This window comes from Leucopleurus acutus (assembly GCF_964270905.1).
Source record: "Leucopleurus acutus genome assembly, chromosome: 3".
In the NCBI taxonomy this organism is placed as follows: Eukaryota; Metazoa; Chordata; class Mammalia; order Artiodactyla; family Delphinidae; genus Leucopleurus; species Leucopleurus acutus.
Window position 1 is genome coordinate 117,287,705 of NC_139145.1, and position 21,367 is coordinate 117,309,071.

The following is a 21,367-nucleotide window of genomic DNA, read 5'->3' on the forward strand; positions in this document are numbered from 1 at the left end:
TGTTCTAGAATATAGTTAATTTACACAGAAACAGTTTTATCCTTTTGGGTCTTGCTTTTATAATTTGTTAGGCAGGATTGGAGCAGTGTTCAGTCTAAGGCTAATTATATCCCACTACAGAGGCAAGACTCTTCTGTGTACCTCCCAATGCCCCATCAGTTTTGAGGTTTTTCTAGTCTTACTATTGGGAACGGGTGCTATTTCTGCACTTTGAGAATGCCCGAGAATGCCATTACCTCTACTTCTTTCAAGTAGTTCTTTTCCCAGGCTTGGGTAATTTCCTCACACACATGGCCAATCACAGCTCAGCGGAAGATCTGCAGAGTTCTGCAGAGTTCTCTGAAGATCTGCGGAGTTCTCTCTATATATATTTCTCTCTTCTTCAGTAGTCTGTCCTGCAAACTCTAGCCATCATGCCTCCCTAGACTATGCTCTGTCTATTCAACTCAGAGAATCCACGGGTTTTGCCTGGATGCCCTCTCTCTGTAACATGACATGGAAACTCTCAAGGCAGTGAGTTGGGACAATTATAGGGCTCACCTCATTAGTTTCTCATTTCTCAGGATCACTATACTTTGTTCCCTGATGTTTGGTATCTTGGAAACCATTGTTTCATATATTTAGTTTGCCTTTTTTTTTGGTTGTGTCATGTGTTAGGGTAAATCTGGTCCCTGTTACTTCATCATAGACAGAAGCAGAAGTTCATATATTTCAGATACTTTTTAATCCTAATTTTTGTTTTATTTTTCACCTCAGGAGACTACCCATAAAGCCAGTGTTTTATTGAATGGCAAAATTAAGGTAGAAAATGGTCAGATTTATCAAAACCCAGTCATCTGGCTCAAGGATCTTCTAGGAGCTGATAGTTACGTGACCTGGAATTATGCTTGGAGTAAGGTGGGTCATTCTTAAGTTATCTTTAACTTCATATTCAAATGGAAAGGTACATATTTTTTTATGATAAAACTAATTCCTTTTTTTAAGAAATCTGAAAGTTCTCCAAATTAGTTTTGTCCTCATGCATCCCTTCTGCAGTGTGCTACATGCTTTCTCCCACAATTCCTATTTGCCAGAATTCCCCACAGCAGGATTGCACAGCTAACTGAGCCTCTCCTTCCTTGTTCCTCACCTAGTCTCAGCAAATTGAATGCCTCCGATCTTCCCCTCTTGTCCCTGCCACCTCACCTCCACAGTGATTGCAGGTCCCTGTGACTCCACATAGAAAATTTGGAACCACTGGTGAATTGATAATTTAATTAATATGTTACTAGTATTCTGATAAAATAAAGCAAAATATTCCCCTAAAGACGAAAATTATGATAAAGGGGCCTAAGACACACAGAAGTTATGGTGCACTTTTATGTTTGAACATAGTCTTATCCATGAATTGCTAGCCTCCCCAAAAAATATTTCTGAATTTTTATTCAGACTTCCCAGACTTAGTGGTCTCCCCCTCAGTTCTGACTTCTGAGTTATAAGCCCAGTTTAATAACCAATTTGAAGAGTATCGATGACTGACACCCTTGAGGTCCAGTGATCAGCCACCTCCAGATGTCCATGGCACCCCTTCAGGGAACAGTATTGCAATGATTCACCCAGGAAAGTGTGAGTCATCAGACAGTCACCATTACTGTTTCACAGAACTGCAAATACCTTTAACCTCCACTAGCCATTACAGTAAGTCTCAGTGCACCAGTAATAGAAGGTGGTTTCCTCTCTCGTTTTTTGTCCAACTCAGCTCTGCCCACTCTCCTTCCTAGCTCCTATCTCAGTCTTAGTTCCTAAACTCTGCATTCTGGTCTCCTAGACCTCTGTTGCAGGTGCTTCCAGAACAGTGTTTCAGTTCCTTCACTTACATGAGCACATTTTAAATTTTCTCTGCTTTATATTATAGTCTCTCTGTGTTCCTTTTTTCCTGTATTATTATTATTTTTTATTTCCCACCACTGGAGTCACCAGGCCATCTGCTTTCAATTCAACCTGCCTAATCCTTTCCATGGATTCATAAATCATATTTGCATGTTAGTAATTAACATTTTACCCATGGAAATCCCTTTTTATTGCAAAGTTTCTTAAATTCATGATAGATGATATTGTTTTGCTGAAACTGAATCTATGCTCACAGTGTGAATATGGTACTAATTGCTGTAGCTTAGGTTGTTTTGAGCTTAACATGCCTGTGGCCCACTGATGATGACTCAGTCCTCCCACTCTTTTTCTCTGTTGGAACTACTGCATTTTCTGCTTTTGAATAGCTGGCTGTGATATCATTTGGCTCTCACTCTGTACTTATATGCCTCATTTACATATCACATTGCCTCTGGTCTTTTCTCATTAGCCATGTCAATTGGAGTCATATTGTTTAACATCTATGTGATAGTGAAGCCAAATACAAATGTGGGCACTAAAATTAGGGCAATTCTTGGATATAAGATACTCATACAGATTATCTGAGCAAGCTTAGATTTTTTTTTAATTATCCTAGAAATGGAAATAGTTTCAAAAATTACTGTAGGACACTCATGTACTTCTAGTAAATACCACAAGCTGAGAAGCACTGCCCCAGTGAGTTTGTTTACAATTTTTTAAAGCCTCTTTTAAAATTTGCCACAGTAACCTCTACCCCTCTTGTCTTGGGGTAACTCCTGAATTCACAGTCACTTCTTGATAGGAGCTTTTTGCTACCTCGGTAAATGTGAACATTTCCACCGACTAGTTCCTAGTACAGTGGTGGGGCTATAGAGCCAGGACTGGTTGGTTGTCAGGCAAGAAATGCCAGAAAACTAGGTCTTGTCCTACATCAGACAGAATGACACAGCCACTAGACACGGAGATGACTCATACCTCGTACCCAAGCAGCTGAGCTGCTGTACAGCTTTGCCAAGGGAATCCTCATGCGTACTCCACTGGACATCACTCACTCCTCTTGCCACTTCAGTCTCCTGAAGTGACCTAGTGCCTGTTCAGTTTGAGTTCTGTTCATTGTTATCCTTGTTCATTAAATCACTCCTACCTTGTGGAAAATAGATTTTTAACTCAGTGGATTTTCTTAAAGCTGTGTTCTTTGAATGTGTGAATTATCCCTAGTGATGTCTGGGACCTATAGGGACTCATGACCTCTAAGGCTACTAAGGTAAAATTTTACCCAGCACTAACTGATAAAAATATACTTTAAATCTGAGACATAGGTGAAAACATACTGAGCCTACACATTGATGAGTGTATAAGGTGTGTTGGATATTGCCAGGGTGATAATGTGAACAAAATCCATTCTTTCTTCTTTTTATATACTTGCAGGTAAACTTTATTATTTCTGAGGTATAGTTGATTTCAGCTGTACAACATAGTCATTCAAAATCTTTATAGATTATACTCAAATTTATTATAAAATATTGGCTATATTCCCTGTGCTGTACAATATATCCTCATAGCTTATTTATTTTATACATAGTAGTTTGTACCTCTTAATCTCCTACCCCTATCTTGCCCTTCTTCCCTCTCCACTCTGGTAACCACTAGTTTATTTTCTCTATCTGTGTCTGTTTCTGTTTTGTTATATTCATTCATTTTATTTTTTAGATTCCACATATAACTGATAACAGAGTATTTGTCTTTCTCTGTCTGACTTATTTCACGTAGCATAATACCCTCCAGGTCCATCCATGTTGTTGCAGATGGCAAGTTTACATTCTTTTTTATGGCTGAGTGATATTCCATCGTACATATATACCACATCTTCTTTATCCACTCATCTGTTGATGGGCGCTTAGGTTGCTTTCATATCTTGGCAACTGTAAATAATGCTTCTATGAACATTGGGTGCATGTACCTTTTCAAATTAGTGTTTTTGGGGTTTTTTTTTTTCAGATATATACCCAGGACTGGAATTGCTGAATCATATGACAGTTCTATTTTTAGTTTTTTGAGAAATCTCCATACTGTTTTCCACTGTGGCTGCACCAATATACATTCCCACCAACAGCATACGAAAGGGTTCCCCTTTCTCCACAGCCTTGCCAACATATGTTATTTGTATTCTTTTTGATGATAGCCATTCTGACAGGTGTGAGGTGATACCTCATTGTGGTTTTGATTTTCATTTTTCTGATGATTAGCAGTGTCAAACATCTTTTCATGTGACTGTTGGCCATCTGTATGTCTTCTTTGGAAAAATTTCTATTCAGGTCTTCTGCCCATTTTTTGACCAGGCTGTTTGTTTTTTGATATTGAGTTGTATGAGCTGTTTATACATTTTGGATATTACCCCCTTAATACTTGCAAATAGTTATATCATTTGCAAGTATTTCCTCCCCTTCAGTAGGTTGTGTTTTCATTTTGTCAGTGGTTTCTTTTGCTGTACAAAAGCTTTTAAGTTTAAGTAGGTCCCATTTGTTTATTTTTTATTTTGTTTCCTTTGCCTTAGGAGACAGATCCAAAACAATATTGCTCTGATTTATATCAAAGTGTGTTCTGCCTATGTTTTCTTCTGGGAATTTTATGATTTCCAGTCTTACATTTAGGTCTTCAATCCATTTGGATTGGTATATGGTATGAGAAATGTTCTAATTTCATTTTTTTACATGTAGCTGTCCAGTTTTCCCAGCACCACTTATTGAAGAGACTGTCTTTTCTCCATTGTATATTCTTGCCTCCTTTGTCATAGATTAATTGACCATAAGTGCATAGGTTTACTTCTGGGCTCTCTATTCTGTTCTGTTGATCTGTGTGTGTGTGTTTTTGTGCCCGTACTGTTTTGATTACTGTAGCTTTGTAGTATAATCTGAAGTCAGGGAGTATGATTCCTCCAGCTCTGTTCTTCTTTCTCAAGATTGTTTTGGCTATTCAGGTCTTTTGTGTTTTTATACAAATTTTTAAATTATTTGTTCTAGTTCTGTGCAAAATGCCATTGGTATTTTGATAGGGGTTGCATTGAATCTGTAGATTGCCTTGGGTAGTATGGTCATTTTAACAATATTAATTCTTCCAGTCCAACAACATGTTTTTCTTTCCATTTGTTTGTTTCAGTTTCAGTTTCTTTCATCAATGTCTTACAGTTTCCCAAGTACAGGACTTTTACCTCCTTAAGTAGGTTTATTCCTAGGTATTTTATTCTTTTTGATGGAATGGTAAACAGGATTGTTTCCTTAATCTCTTTCTGATGGTTCATTTGTTTTTTTATTAAATACATATTTATTGGAGTATAATTGCTTCACAATGCCATGTTAGTTTCTGTTGTACAACAAAGTGAATCAGCCATATGCATACATAGTTAATTGTTAATGTATAGAAAGGCAACAATATATTAATTTTGTATCCTGCAGCTTTTCTGAATTCACTGATGAGCTCTGGTAGTTTTCTGGTGGTGTTTTTAGTATTTTCTATGTATAGTATCATGTCATCTGCAAACAGTGACAGTTTTACTTATGTGTTTCCAATTGAGATGCCTTTTATTTCTTTTTCTTGCCTGATTGTTGTGGCTAGGACTTGCAATACTATGTGAATACTAGGACTAGCAAGAATGGGCATCCTTGTCTTGTTTCTGATCTTAGAGGAAATGCTTTCAGCTTTTCACCATGAGTATGATGTTAACTATGGGTTTGTCATATGTGATCTTTATTATGTTGAGGTATATTCCCTCTGTGCCCACTTTCTGGAGTGTTTTTATTATAAATGGATGTTGAATTTGGTCAAAGCTTTTTCTGCATCTATTGAGGTGATCATATGATTTTTATTCTTCAGTTTGTTAATATAGTATATCACATTGATCGATTTGCAGACATCAAAAAATCCTTGCATCCCTAGGATAAATCCCACTTGATCATGGTGTATGGTCCTCTTAATGTATTGTTGGATTCTGTTTGCTAATATTTTGTGAGGATTTTTGTGTCTGTGTTTATCAGTGATATTAGCTGTAATTTTGTGAGGTTTTTTTGTGATATCTTGTCTGGTTTTGGTATCAGTGTGATGCTGGCCTTCTAGAATGAGTTCGAAAGTGTTCCTTCCTCTGCAGTTTTTTGGAATAGTTTGAGAAGGATAGGTGTTAACTCTTCTCTAAATGTTTGGTAGAATTCACCTGTGAAGCCATCTGGTCCTTTACTTTTGTTTGTTGGGAGTTTTTAAATTACTTATTCAATTTCATTACTGGTAATTGGTCTATTCCGATTTTCTACTTCTTCCTAGTTTAGTGTGGGGAGATTGTACATTTCTAAGAATTTGTCCATTCTAGATTGTCCATTTTATTGGCATGTAGTTGTTTGTAGTCTCTTAAGATCCTTGATATTTCTGTGGTGTTGGTTGTAACTTCTCCTTTTCATTTCTGATTTTATTGACTTGGGCCCTCTCCCTTTTTTTCTTGATAAGTCTGACTAAAGGTTTATCAATTTTATCTTTTCAAAGAACCAGATTTTAGTTTCATTGACTTTTTCTATTTTTTAGTCTCTGTGTCATTTATTTCTGCTCTAATCCTTATGATTTCTTTCCGTCTACAAACTTTAGGTTTTGTTTGTTCTTCTTTCTGTAGTTTCTTTAGATGTAAGATTAGGTCATTTATTTGAGATTTTTTCTTGTTTCCTGAGGTAAGCTTGTGTCACTATAAACTTCCCTGTTACAACTGCTTTTGCTGCATCCCATAGATTTTGGATAATCATGATTTTGTTTTCATTTGTCTCTAGGTATTTTTTTTTCTTCTTTGCTTTCTTCAGTGAATTGTTGGTTGTTTAGTAGCATATTGTTTAGCCTCCACGTGTTTGTGAGGATATTTTGCAGTTTTTTTTCTTGTAGTTGATTTCTAGTCACATAGTGTTGTGGTTGGAAAAGATGCTTGATATGATTTTAGTCTTCTTAAATTTATTGAGATTTGTTTTGTTGCCTAGTATGTGATCTGTCCTGGAAAATGTTCCATGTGCACTTGAAAAGAATGTATATTCTGCTGTTTTTGGATAAATGTTCAAAATCCATTGTTGTTAACTGTTAGTTGTTTGGAGAAATGACAGGTGGCATTCAGTGGCCTCACCGCTCTTTTTCCCTGGCAAGTGAGGAGGGTTTAGCATACTGAGTAGGCCAGGTCTGTTTCATTAACATTACCAAGCTTTGTTTAGTCATAGGATTGAGCTAAAAGTCTGCCTAACCATTCTGTATTCCTTAGGCCTTCCTCGCTCTGTTCAGTAACAAGCATTTACTGAGCACTCAGGATGTGCTAGACAGCATGCCAAAAGTATATATTATCATATATATTATCTCCTTTACTCCTCCCAACTTAAAAATCTGGAGATACTCATTTAACAGATGCACAAACTCAGGCTCAGAGAATTTTAAGAATTTTGCTTAAGAGCTGGGACTTAAGAGCTTTTTCTTAGTATTGTCAGGCACTATATGAAGAGCTAGAGAATAAAAATTAATATTATACAGATCCTTCTTCAAGGAGCCTATAGTTCAATGGAAACGGACACATTAATACATAATTTCCTTTAAGTGGGATAAGTGCCTTGACAGAAATATGAGCACAGACTTTATGGGATCCTAGAGGAGGGTCATTACTTGAGCTTAGCAGTTATAGGAAGGCATCCTGGAGGAAGGGATGTCCAAGTTGAGACTTGCTGGTTTAACCATAGTGAACCTAGCTTCTGGGAGTATACTATTAGACTGCTCTAGAACTAGGTCTGGAGGACGCAAAGACCCTTGGACTCAGAACATTTCTGGCAGGTGTTTGCCAGTCTACCTCAGTCCAGCCCATTTGTATGTACATATTTCTAAGCTCTGACCTTTTGGGCTGATACACAATAACTAAGTTCAAAAACAAACCAAGAAAAACAAAAAAACGTTGATGTATAGACCTAAAATGCAGTTAATGTAACCAGCTGTGTATCTGATTTGTAGAAAAGTATCATTTTACTTTTATAACTTAATTTTATTAATGCAACATTAATTTTTTAAAGTTATAAAGTAGCAGGTGCTGGATTAATATTTGTTGAATAAGTGAACATATGAGAGAATTAATGGTACATATCAGGGATCAGCAATTTTTTCTGTAAAGGGCCAGATAATACATATTTCAGGCTTTGTGAGCATATGGTCTCTGTCAAAACTACTCCATCCTGCTGTAGCATAAAAGCAGCCATAGATGTTAAGTAAATGAATGGGAATCACTGTGTTCTAGTAAAACTTTATTTACAAAAAAGATGGCAGCCCAGATTTGGCTGTGGGCTAGTTTGCCAGTACATAATGTACAACAATCAATACTTTACTGGAGTTACAATTTGCAGGAGAAAGCTGTATTTGCTTCTGATAAAATATATGATTTTGAAGTTCTGTGTTTAATTATGTGCAGGTAACATACCGGGGGAAGGAACTTTTAAAGTATATTTCTGAGGAATTACCCTTGCCTCCAGACCCAAACTTGGTACCTCAGCAACATCAACCTTGTCTTCCAGGTATGTGCAGACCAACATCTGTTTCTTAGTTGTGGGGAAAACACACCCACATCTGCTGAGAAGGCATTGCACTTGTCTTTTTTTTTTTTCCATTCAGGTTAAATTCACATGATATTCAAATAAACATTTTAAAGTGAACAATTCAGTGGCATTTAGTACATTGACAGTGTTTTACAACCACCAGCTCTGCGTAGTTCCAAAACAGTTTCATCACCCCAAAAAGAAACCCATACCCATTCAGCAGTTACTTCCCATTCAGCAGTTACTTCCCATTCCCCACTCTCTCCAGTCACTGAGAACTACCAGTCTGCTTCCTGTCTGCATGGATTTGCCTAGGCTGAATATATTATATAAATGGAATCCTTCAATATATGACCTTTTGTGTATGGCACCTTTCACTTAGCATAATGCTTTTAAGGATTATCTACATTGTAATAGTACTTCATTCCTTTTTATGGCTTCCATTACATATATATATAAACCACAGTTTACTTATTTATTCATCCTTTGATGGACATTTGGGTTTCCACTTTCTGGCTGTTGGACATAGTGCTGCTATTAACAGGTGTATACATATATTTGTTTGGATACCTGTTTTCAGTTCTTTTGGGTGTATACCAAGGAGTGGAATTGCTATATTATATAGTTATTATATGTTTAACTTTTGAGGGAACAGCCATTACTGTTTTCCACAGCAACTGAATCATTTTATATTCCTACCAGCAAGGTGCAAGGGTTCCAGTTTCCCCACATCTCCACCAAAACTTGTTATTTTCTGTTTGTTTGTTTACAGCACTCCGTTTAAACACCGTTTAACTTAAATTCTAGAAGAATGACACCTTCTCTCACAATTCCTTTCTCTGGATCTGTGATGTGCTTACTTTAGGTAGATTTTTTTTAAGTGTCATGTAAAAGGGAAAAATGGTATTTTTTTCCTTCCTGCAGGCATGATTTGGTTAGTTTTCCATATTTTCTAAAAATAGATCCTAGATACTAGAATTAAGTCTTTGCTTGTTAGGGTACACTAATAAACCTTCAGAAAACTGAAGAGAATGGGGTCTTCACCAGTCAGCAGCCGATTTTGAAGTTATTGGAAAGGGCAGTACACATTTATGAAAAGCAGACATAACTAATGTTGTATCACCCTTCTCTGCTGCAGTGCACCCTCTTTTTCCCCCAGTTTCCCTGTCTTAGACCAGTTGGGGACAATATATGAGGAGAGGAGGTACAAAACAAAAAATGATAATTCTGTGACAACCAGAGTCAAGAACCAAACAGGATTACTATCACAAGCCTCTAACCAGGGGTTTCCCAGGGTTACTCCTTTCCTTACAACAAATCCCAGTAATTCAAAGTACCTTCCTAAGTTTATACTGAATTCACTCTAACCTTTGTCTCAAAAACTGGCTTCAGAATAAGATGCATTTTCCCCTGTTTTCTAAGGATAGCCTCAAAAGTATTTTTCATCATTTTGGGGAAACACATAAAATAAAACAATTGTGGGGAAGTTAAAGAGCTTACGAAACTGGAAGGAGTTGTAGTAATTCATGGTCTTTGGTTCCTTACCTAATCTAATCTTAGAGATAGGCCAAGGAACCTGAGTTTTTAGGATTGATTCTTATGCAGCCAGCCTGACTGTTGACTTTGAATGACTAGTAGTATCTGATTTCTTATGCAGGTAATAATTTGAAAATTCTTAATATTCAGCCCTTCACTTTGATTCCAAAGCACACCCACTTTTGTGCTTGTACACTCAAGCCCTCTGTCTCTCTGTCTCTCTTGTCCCTCTCGTCTCTCTGCCTCGTGCACGTGCGCACACACATACTTGAAGGAAAGTCAAGCAAACCCTTTCTCCTAGTTTCTATCCTTAAGAGTCAAAGCAGAAATATAGGTTCTTCCTCATATCAGAAAGCATATCTGCTCCTCAGATTTTCTAGCTCCAGGCACGTATTTCCAACCCCAGCCATGCGTCTTCTTCCTCAGAGGGCTCACAGTTCCTCTGCTAAATGAGCATGAAATAAAAAATGGGTTCTGAATTGCTGCTCCTGTTGCCTGCAGTATAAACAGTTTCTTGTTACTAATTTCTGTCCAGAAATCCTGAATTTTCTTTCCTTTAGATATTTCAGAAAATGTTAGTGCTAATTTGAGAACTGTGGAGGCGCCAGTATGCCAACCAGCATCTTGCTACCTTGATCTGGACCTAGGAATCTATAGACAGGTCCCTGCAGGCATCCGTAGGCTGCTGTTGAAGTTTTGTTTGAGCATCTTTGATTTAGGATTCTTTTGTACCTGGTTTTGTGGTACCTGACAGAAATCCAAAGACCTGGTAAGTTAGACAAATGTAAAGTCTCTAACCTTATTACAAGCAAAGCATTCTGGAGAGAATCTTTTCCCCTCTTCTGCATATCAAAATGTGGTAATGGAAGTTGTGGCTCTGACATCATAGAGACCATAAAGTCTAAAGGAAAAACATGTCCACATGGATTTAATTAGCCTACTTCAGATCATGAACATATCTGTTCTCTTATGCTTTTTGATGATCACACTCTTCAGAATACTGTTTTTTGGAAATAGTGGACTAGGAAGAGATATTTACATTTCCCATAACTAGGATGACCATGTATCCCCATTTGACCAGGGCAGTCCCTAATCCAGCAAAATTATTAGTACCACTCCCTTTCACTTTCAGACATGCCTTGTTTAGATAACCTAGTACAGGAACCAAGCAAATAACTGTTGGAAAAAATGAAATTTGGACAAGGTGAAAAAAAGAGAAAGAGAGAAACTTTCAGTTTTATTTAAGTTTTTAACTGTATAGTTTCTAGCATACTACTGTGTAAATAGATGGTTAAATCTTATGTATATCACTCTATATTATAAATAATTGCTAGTTACCTAATCTTAACCCCCAATAGACTGAGAAGATCTTTGAGTTCAGAGAGATTTTTGTGGGCTCTTGCTTCCTATTATATTCCCAATGCCTGGCATATAGTAGCTTCCAAGTAAAATGTTCATTGAATAAATGAATGAGTGAATGGAAACATGAACATGATCCAAAGGACTGCTTATTTTAAAACTGAATTTACTTACAGTTGGCGGTCCTCATAGGTGGACATTCCTAGATCTCACAGGCTATAACAGAATTTGTGGTGAAGAATTCAACAAATGGTAAATGGGATTTTGGTTAGTTACTACTATCTCCTTTATCTGAATTAATCTCCCTTATCTGAATTTTCTGTCTAACTGTGAGGTATAAGAGTGATGGCCCTTCAGGCTTAATTTCCAAAATATACAAACAGCTCATACAACTCAACAACAAAAAAACAAACAACCCAATCAAAAACTGGGCAGAGACCTAAATAGACATTTCACCAAAGAAGACATACTGATGGCCAATAGGCACATGAAAAGATGCTCAACGTCGCTAATTATTAGAGAAATGCAAATCAAAACCACAATGAAGTATCACCTCACACCTGTCAGAATGACCATCATTAAAAAGTTTACAAATAACAAATGCTGGAGAGGTGTGGGAAAAAGGGAACCCTCCTACACTGTTGGTGAGAATGTAAATTGGTGCAGCCACTATGGAGAACAGTATGGAGATTCCTTAAAAAACTAAAAATAGAGTTGCCATATGATCCAGCAATCCCACTCCTGGGCATACATCTGGACAAAGCTATAATCCGAAAAGATACATGCACCCCTATGTTCACAGCAGCACTATTTACAATAGCCAAGACATGGAAGCAACCTAAATGTCCATCGGCAACAGATGAATGGATAAAGAAGATGTAGTATATATACACAATTACTACTCAGCCATAAAAAAGAATGAAATAATGCCATTTGCGGCAACATGAATCGACCTAGAGATTATCATACTAAGTGAAGTAAGTCAGAAAGAGAAAGACATGTGCCACCTGATATCACTTATATGTAGAATGTAAAATATGACACAGATGAACTTATTTGTGAAACAGAAACAGACTAACAGACAGGGAACAAACTTATGGTTACCAAAGGGGAAAGGGGGTGGTGGGGGAGGGATGAATTAGGAGTTTGGGACTAGCAGATACAAACTGCTTTATGTAAAATAGATAAACAACAAGGTCCTACTGTATAGCATGGGGAACTATATTCAGTATCCTTTAATAAAACATAATGGAAAAGAAGATGAAAAAGAATATATATATGTATAACTGAATCACTTTGCTGTATACCAGAAACTAACACAACATTGTAAATCAACTATACTTCAAAAAAAAAGAAAAAAGAATGATGGCCCTCCACATTTTTCTCAACCAGAAATTTCAAAGAGAACTATTTCTCCTTTCCCCTCATCCAGTTTACTTCTACATATCATTTTGGATTCATGGTATCAAGAAAATCATGAGTCATGAAGATAAGTGATAAAATGACTTGCTTCAGTAAGTCAGAGATCATGGAAGAGCTTTTTACTTATTTGAGTTCTACACAAAAACTAGTTAACTTGGCAACTTGAGGCAATGTATTGATAGATTCCAGGATGTTAAAATGTGGTATATTAACACATTTGAGGATATATGTTGTTTCTAATGAAAGATTCTAAACGTACCAATGCTAATCTTTAAAAATGAAGTTCTGTTCATGAAATGTTGATGAAATCCCTGAAGTATCTATCTCTAAAGTCCTTTATAAGCTTTAAAATGGAGTGAGTCTATGATGCATTTTCCCTTAAAATTTCACAGCTTCGTCCCAAGCCTCTCTCCCCTCTGCCTACTTGGTTGTAGTTCCTCCTTTGTGTTACTGAGGGAATCTTCATCAATATTTCAGTATATATTGGAATGGGAAAAATGAACATTCCCAAAACTTCTATTACATAATGTGAACATTATGTATAAAAATATTGACATATTTTTCACAAAGTTCTTTAGAAAAACATTCTGTTAATATAGATCACATTTCATTATTTACCTGGAAAGCCAGTTTTATATGTTTATGTCCCCTGTCACCATAGTACCAAGACACTCAAAACACATGAAGCTGAATGTATTCATCTAAGCAAAGCAAACAAACAAAAAAAGAGTATCTCCTGAGGCCTTTCTTTTCCCAGGCTATCATTTAATGCACACTGATTATATAATTTATAATTTTCTCTCAGGAAGATCTAACATCACTTGTTCATTTGAAATAGAATATGCTTTTTCAGGAAAAAAATAGACTTTTTTTGTTTTTAATGAAAATGGTCTTTGACCTACTTATAATCTGTTGTGAATAAATGACTTTAAAGAAAGAGTTTTCTTCATTTCAGTGCTGTTATTGTGCTTCATTTCTCTGTAAAAGTATATGTAATAGAACACAAACATTCACAGGTGCTTCTGTTTTATGTGGTTAAGAACTTCTTAAACAGCCAAGGAAGATGGGTGCCTGATAACAGAGCACAGGGTGTTTATTTCAGCTCCTGTTTAAACTCCTGATCCTTTTTCATTATTTTGATCGTATTTTTTTTCATCCTGGTATTTTATATCTACTGATAGGGGAGGAAAGAGAAGAAAACAAATTACCTGTTGAGCATTTGCCATGCACCAGACCCCCTGCCAGATTATTTTACACACATTAGGACATTAGGAGCTTCTTTGTGTAGAACTCCAAGGTTCATGTCTGTACGACAGAGACACAGAAAACCTGAACACTTTACATATAAAATCAAGTATCTCAAATCCAATTCAGCTTAAAGAACCACCTATTAATTTCCATTTTCCCCTGAACAATGAGGGCCTAAATAGTTTTAAACTTCTAAGTATAATAATCAAGTCTGTTTCTTGATGCCAGTACAGTTTCACCGATGGCTTTTGATATTATCAATGTAAATCTGTGCAAAATTATTAATTTAGTTTTAGATATCCAATCATGTAATACTCTATCACCATATTTATCCTTTAGGATCCTTCATTTATCAGAAGACACTGAACTTTATTTTTTTTTCTTTGGCTGCATTGGGTCTTCGTTGCTGCACATGGGCTTTCTCTAGTTGCAGCGAGCGGGGGCTACTCTTCATTGCGGTGCGCGGGCTTCTATTGCAGTGGCTTCTCTTGTTGCGGAGCATGGGCTCTAGGCACACAGGCTTCAGTAGTTGTGGCACGCAGGCTCAGTAGTTGTGGCACACGGGTTTAGTTGCTCCACGGCATGTGGGATCTTCCCGGACCAGGGCTTGAACCCATGTCCCCTGCATTGGCAGGTGGATTCTTAACCACTGCGCCACCAGGAAAGTCCCTGAACTTCATATTTAAATAGCCATAGTAGAATTTTTCCCCCATCATAACTAGAGCAGATGTATTTTTACAATTCATTAAAATTATTCTTAATCATTTTGCCTTTGATTGGAATTATATTTCTAATTCAGGATGAGAATGTATACATAAGTATGTTCATTTTCCTTTGTAACTAGAGCAAGTGATGTTTCATTCCATAATCGTAATGAAGTTTAGAATGCTTAGTTTGTAAGCACAAGTTCTGGAAGTCTGAGTTCAATAATTTTCAAGTTAGAAGTGAACCTAATAGATCAGCTAGTCTCGGACCTGTTTTACAGATGATGAAACTGAGAACCAGAGGAGTAAGATGGGTTAGGGATGTGTCAGAAGTGAACCATCAGTTAAAATAATGAATCTGATTATTTTTGCTTTTGATATATTAAGGGAATTTTTTTTTCAAAAACAGAGGAAAAGAAACGAAATTGAGTTATTTGTAGTGAGGTGGATGGACCTAGAGACTGTCATATAGAGTGAAGTAAGTCAGAAAGAGAAAAACAAATACCGTATGCTAACACATATGTATGGAATCTAAAAAAAAAAAATGGTTCCGAAGAACCTAGGGGCAGGACAGGAATAAAGACGCAGACGTAGGGAATGGACTTGAGGACACAGGGAAGGGGAAGGGGAAGCTGGGACGAAGTGAGAGAGTGGCATGGACATGTATACACTACCAAATGTAAAATAGATAGCTAGTGGGAAGCAGCTGCATAGCACAGGGAGATCAGCCTGCTGCTTTGTTTCCACCTAGAGGGGTGGGATAGGGAGGGTGGAAGGGAGGAAGATGCAAGAGGGAGGAGATACGGGGATATATGTATACTGATTCACTTTGTTATACAGCAGAAACTAACACACCATTTTAAAGCAATTATGCTGCAATAAAGATGTTTAAAAAAAAATTCATCAGCCTTACATAATTGTGTATTATCATATGTAGTATTTGTATTGTGTATTGTTTTTAAGTGTCAATGTTCATTTGGATTATCTACATATTTACTACTTTATTTGCTCTCCGTTCTATTTCACTTCTCAAACTTTCCATCTAGGACAAGTTTCCTTCCTGTGTTATATCCTTTAGAATTTCCTTCATTCATAAGCCCTCTCTACTTTGTCTAAAAATTATTTTATGTCACATTATTTATTGCATTTTTCAGTGGTCATTGAAATCTGGTATAAAAGACGTTTTCATGACATACATTAAAGGTTCTCTTTTACTGTAAAACCCCCCCCAAAAAACAGAGGAAAAAGAACAGTAAAAGTTAAATTATTTTTAACCTAACTAGTAGGTCATTTTGAATTGCCAGTTTTGGCCACTGGATAACATGAATAGTTGCATGAGCCCATTCTTTTGCCTACTAATGAATCTATCAATTCATTTTAAGCAGACTTGTGCAGAATATCTAAAGTCTGGTGATATTACTTGAGGGAGATTTATTTCTCCCTACCTTGTCCATAGGCAGAATGGTTCCTTAGTTCCTTAGCTGTGCTTTTCCTGTTGGGGCTTAGGGACAACAAGAAAAGACAAATGTCCGATTAAATGGCCATCTTCCTAGTTGTACTGGGCTGCTAAATGTGCTACGGTTTAGAAATTTTATTTCTAGATCTCAGAGGGCACTGACTTTGCCTAGGGAATCTACCCCAAGTAAAAGTGAAAATTAAAGGGAGAAGGGCTCCTACCTTCTAATGGGGTGAATTGGTGGTTTTCACAGTTCTGATGGAAAAATTCTTTGTCACAAAGCTACAAGTAGATGTCCTTAGTTATCATTGCAAAGAAGATGGTAATTATTTGACCAAATAATGGATTAAGTTACTATCTCTCAGGGTTCTAATTTCTCTTTACTTCATTCACAAAAATTCTTTCAGTGACAGAACTTCTTTTTTAAATCCTCCTATTCCTCTTTGCTTCTTTGAGGCTCCAGAGCCACAGGTGTCTGGCCCCTTAAGCAGAACTGAACTTCCGAGCACTAGTCCACTTAATCCTCCCCACAGTGAGGACTGGGAAAAATGAATAGTTGTTATTGTCAGACTGCTTAAGACTATGTGTGTGTTTGCTCCTGGTATTACGGTGCCGTACCTGTCAGTTCATATTGCTGCAGATCACAACAGCTTAGTTTTTCTAAGATCTTTCCATGGAACAGTAACAATTTACTAATGGACCCAAAGTAAAATCATTTCCTACAAAGTATATTAAATTTAAACGTTTTACATCCAATATCTGAATCTTGCTGCTTCATTCCCTCTTAGCTACCTACCTCCAACATGACAGTCAGGGCTAGAGTGGAAGCAAAACTCCAGTGTTTGGGAGCTTCCAATTTGGAAACAGGTCTTTTAAGTGTGTGCTTCCTGCAGTCCCTTTATTTGTTGCTATGCTAACTGGCCCAAAGCTTGGTGGGAGTAGCAAGTATTGTAGTAAGAGTATAGACTGCATTGGTGAGGAAACTTTAGTTCACTGTTCTTTTATATTTAAGTGCCTGTATTTTGTGCAACCTATTAAGTTCCTGTTAAGTAACAGTATATTGAGTACTATAAATGAATTATTAAATCAAAAAAAATCTAAATCTCAGTTTCCTAACTACTTGGACTCTTTCCCTTTCTTGTCTCACATGGTTGTACAAGGATTAAAGTATTGAAAAGTGATGGACAAATGTGTGATATGACTATTAGAGCACAGAAACAAGCTATAGAAGGATATGATATACCCTGGGTTGTTATCGTTGGTTACCTGGGCAGCAGGGGAGTTGGGGCAGGGAGAGGATTGCAGGAAAACCATACCTTCGGACCAAATTTAGAGTATATACAAAAGTAAAACACTGAAAACAGTTCTAAAAGCCCTGAAAGCAGGAGACATGCAGAGTGAGCCCAGACTAGGGCCCACAGAAGAGAATCTCAATTCTAGAATTGTGTTCTCAGCTGCTGTAGTAACAGGTTATTACTTATTTCTCAGAAGATTGATAATACAAACCACAATATATTTTTACTTATTTTAAGTAGCTGTAGTACACTGTATGTATGTTTAATTTTTTATGAAAAGAAAAAGCAAAGAGTTTTAAAACTATTACATACTGGCATTGATGCTTTCAGGTATGCTTTCCATATGTAGACATGGAGAAAAGGTTTACTCAACTTCAAAAAGGGAAGAAAAGCTAGTGAAGTTCTTCGTCTTTAACTTTCCTGAATGTTATTTGCCTGGAATGATTCAAATAATTTTGAAGCTTGTACTATTATGTAATAAGATAACGTAGCAATTGTATAGTTACTTAACATAATTCAAACTGGGATCATAAATTTGAAATCAGTTTGCTGTATTCTTACATTTTCTTATATGAAGATTACCCTGTTTAGCTCAGTTTTCTGTATGAATGTGTTTTTTGTTTTGTTGCCCACCCCATCCCAATATATTGGGAATTGTGGATAACAACAAAGAAATCTGGAAGCTAGAAGTTGTGGTCAGCCAAAGGTGCCGGATCCTGGTAGCATGGGCTGGAATGAAACGGGTGGGAATGCAGTGGCAGATGGAGTTCAGAGATTCCTGTTGCGGAAGAGGTGGTAGAGGAGAAAGAAAAGGCAGCAGAAGATGAGAGGTAAAAGAGATGAGAACAGGTGTTTTGTAAGGAATGGTCTTTGTTTCTTCCAGTCTGATAATTATGGAAAAGAGGCTATTCTGTGAGAAACTGGGGGATGTTCTTAATACTGAGTTTTGTGGTGTGATATGTATGTCCCCAGAATTTCATGTCCATGGGCTTACCCAGGAAGTGGCTCCTTCTGTTACCACAGAGCCACTTGCAGTTTTCCTAAAATCCTGCAGATTACAGGAAAGTCAGGAGTGTATTACGCTGACAGTGAAATTAAGTGGATCTGGGGGTGGGATTTTGGCTGCCATGACCTCTGTTCCTTTGAAAGAGAAGCCATGTGAATAGCCACTAGACAGAATATCAACCAAATAACTTTTGTGGATATATCATGGCTAACCTGTTGAGAAAGTTATAAATCAAGGCCATCACACCCTACTGACTTTAGTGATAAAGTCAGCCCTGCTTAAAAAAAAGAAGGTGGGCCTAAAATGGGCCTTTATCTTAATTTTTTTTTAATATAAATTTATTTATTTAGTTTTGGCTGTGTTGGGTCTTCGTTTCTGTGCGAGGGCTTTCTCTAGTTGCGGCAAGCGGGGGCCACTCTTCATCGCGGTGCACGGGCCTCTCCCATTGCGGAGCACAGGCTCCAGATGCGCAGGCTCAGTAGTTGTGGCTCACGGGCCCAGTTGCTCCGCGGCATGTGGGATCTTCCAAGACCAGGGCTCGAACCCGTGTCCCCTGCACTGGCAGGCAGATTCTCAACCACTGCACCACCAGGGAAGCCCCCTTTATCTTAATTTATTACAACACGTAAGGGGGAGAGAGAGCCAGATCAGCTCCAAGCAAAGCTAGTTTAGAGTGCAAAGCAGTATTGAATAACACTTTACAATTTTACAGAAAACTTTCACATAGGTGTTATTTTATCATTTGACAAAGGTGAATGATGGGAATGGTAAGGCAAAAGGAAAAAAAGGTTTAACATTAGCATTACTTTATTGAAAACTCCAAACTCCACTTCTGTGGGTTAATAGGTTAACAAATGTCCATCTGAAAATGCTGTTTTTCAAACACTTTTGTTATATCATCTCAGCATCCCAAGTTTGGGCCACTCTGTTTCCAGCATGTCAATTGGGAAGATGGGCAGGTTGCTTCCTGTGGAGCTACTGCTTATCATTCTGCACTTTTGTTGGTGACCTTCTCTATGTGAGCCCTATGGTGATTATTTCTGGTTACAAACAAGATGAAGCTATTCGGGTGCTCTTGGCCATCTCTTACAAGTGCCCATGTTTGGGTCTGTGCCTTTTAAGGCAAGGCCCATTCACTGGAAAGAGAATAGGGTTTTTGTGCATACAGGCCCATCCTTGCTCTGATGAAACTAAGCTAATATTAGCAAAATTAATTTAAATTAATATTTAAAGCCTTATTTCTATGGGCTTTTCCTGAAGGATGAATGCTCTCCACTCTCAACTTTTGTGAGGTACCTTGCTTCAGATAGTCTATAAAAACCTGCTAATGAGGGGATTATTTTGTTTACATATGGACCATGTGTAAAACAGTTTAAGTTCTTTGGGTTGTAAGTAACAGTTTAAAACCCAAATCAGACTGGCTTACACCCTCCATAAAAAGGAATTTTATTGACTCATGTACATGAAAGACCAGGAGTAGGTTCTTCAGGCTTAAGCCAGTGTTCACAGAGCATGACTGAGCACCCAGTTTTTCTTGCTTTCCATTTCTCAGCTCCATGGTAGCAGCCTCTCCTCTCATCATCCCAGAGCTACATGCTTCCAGATTCAAGTCCAGAGGGAAAGAATTTGGATGTGACTCTTTCCCAGAAGGCGAAACAAAGATCTCATTGCATGTAACTTCACTCCGAATGGGTCGTGTTCTTACCCTGAATCAGTGCCTGTTCACTGATTGGCCTAGATCTAAACAAATCAGGAGATGAATGTTGGAAGGAAGAGATAGTGAATTATATCCCCTGAACTGAGCAAGAACTTTCAGGCCAAAAAACTAAGCAGGCAACTCCATAAAGGGTAGTTGTGAAGTTTATTGTGGGTAACTTACATACGGGTAGGAAGGATCAGGCAGAGATGATCCAGAAGCATTCCTAGGCCGACTCTGCCTCTGAAAAGGGTAAGGAGGATTTAAAGGGACCAAAGCTAAAAACAGAATCTGACCACTTGGGAGAAGTGTGGTTGATCCACACTGACAGGAACCCCTGTTTTTCCTCCCTGCCCTTCCCTGAGGGGTCCCATGACTGTTAACTACCTGCATCAGCAAAAGGCATTCTTCCAGTTTTCATATCAGTTGAAGACAAGGGTAGAAGCTGGCTTGGGCGCATTCCTTGTGAGTAGGCTAAAGTACAGTCATGCAGAAAGGGGAGGGGTAGGACTGCAGACCTAAGATGGAGCTGACAAAATGGAGTCAGGGTGGTTCAGCCACACAGTTCAGAACAATTCCACCAGAAGCACATGGACCAAGTGTGGGGAAACGGATGGTCCTCCAGAGGCAAATTAGGGTGGGATCACCATTAGAAGGATAAATGGGTACTTTATCAGGAGCGCCAGATATCCATGCAGATGTGTAACTATGTAAACATTTGTACTGCTTAGAATTATGAACAAAGCACTTGGACTATACATACGTCTATCTGAAACTGTCTGGCTGAGGTCACACAGATAGCATGTTGGTGCTAACCTTGGAATAAGATTCAACTAGTTGAATGACGTATAGCTCATATAGCCAGTCTCCAAGAAAGGAATCTCCGAGACTGTCAGGGAGCTTAAAGAAGCCAGTTTTAGTATCATTGGCTCTTAAACTGGCAGAGCTAAAAGGGACCCTGCTGATCATCAACTCTCTCACCTCTCAGAGGAGATGGAAATCTAGATAAGCCATATAACTTGCTTGAGATCACAGCCAAGTTTATGTGACCTAGAAAATTGATCATCCATCTTCCAGCCTAACACTCTTTTTAGTAATAACTACCTGCTATAATAATAGCAGCTACTATTTATTGAGTGGTTGCTCTGTATTAGGCAGTAGACAGGCATTTCACTTGCAGTATCTCATTTAATCT

The 21,367-nt window shown here is 37.7% G+C and overlaps 1 protein-coding gene across 1 annotated transcript in view; it reads left to right on the forward strand.

Moving 5' to 3' along the window:
- ANKRD31 (ankyrin repeat domain 31) overlaps window positions 1-21,367 on the forward strand; it is a gene marked incomplete at its 3' end in the record, with an annotated part of 129,924 nt that overhangs the window by 106,265 nt on the left and 2,292 nt on the right. Inside the window, exons 23-25 of the mRNA XM_082836379.1 lie at window positions 757-897; window positions 8,327-8,429; window positions 20,064-20,108. Coding sequence (XP_082692505.1) covers window positions 757-897; window positions 8,327-8,429; window positions 20,064-20,108 — 289 coding nt within the window. The remainder of the gene's footprint in view (window positions 1-756; window positions 898-8,326; window positions 8,430-20,063; window positions 20,109-21,367) is intronic.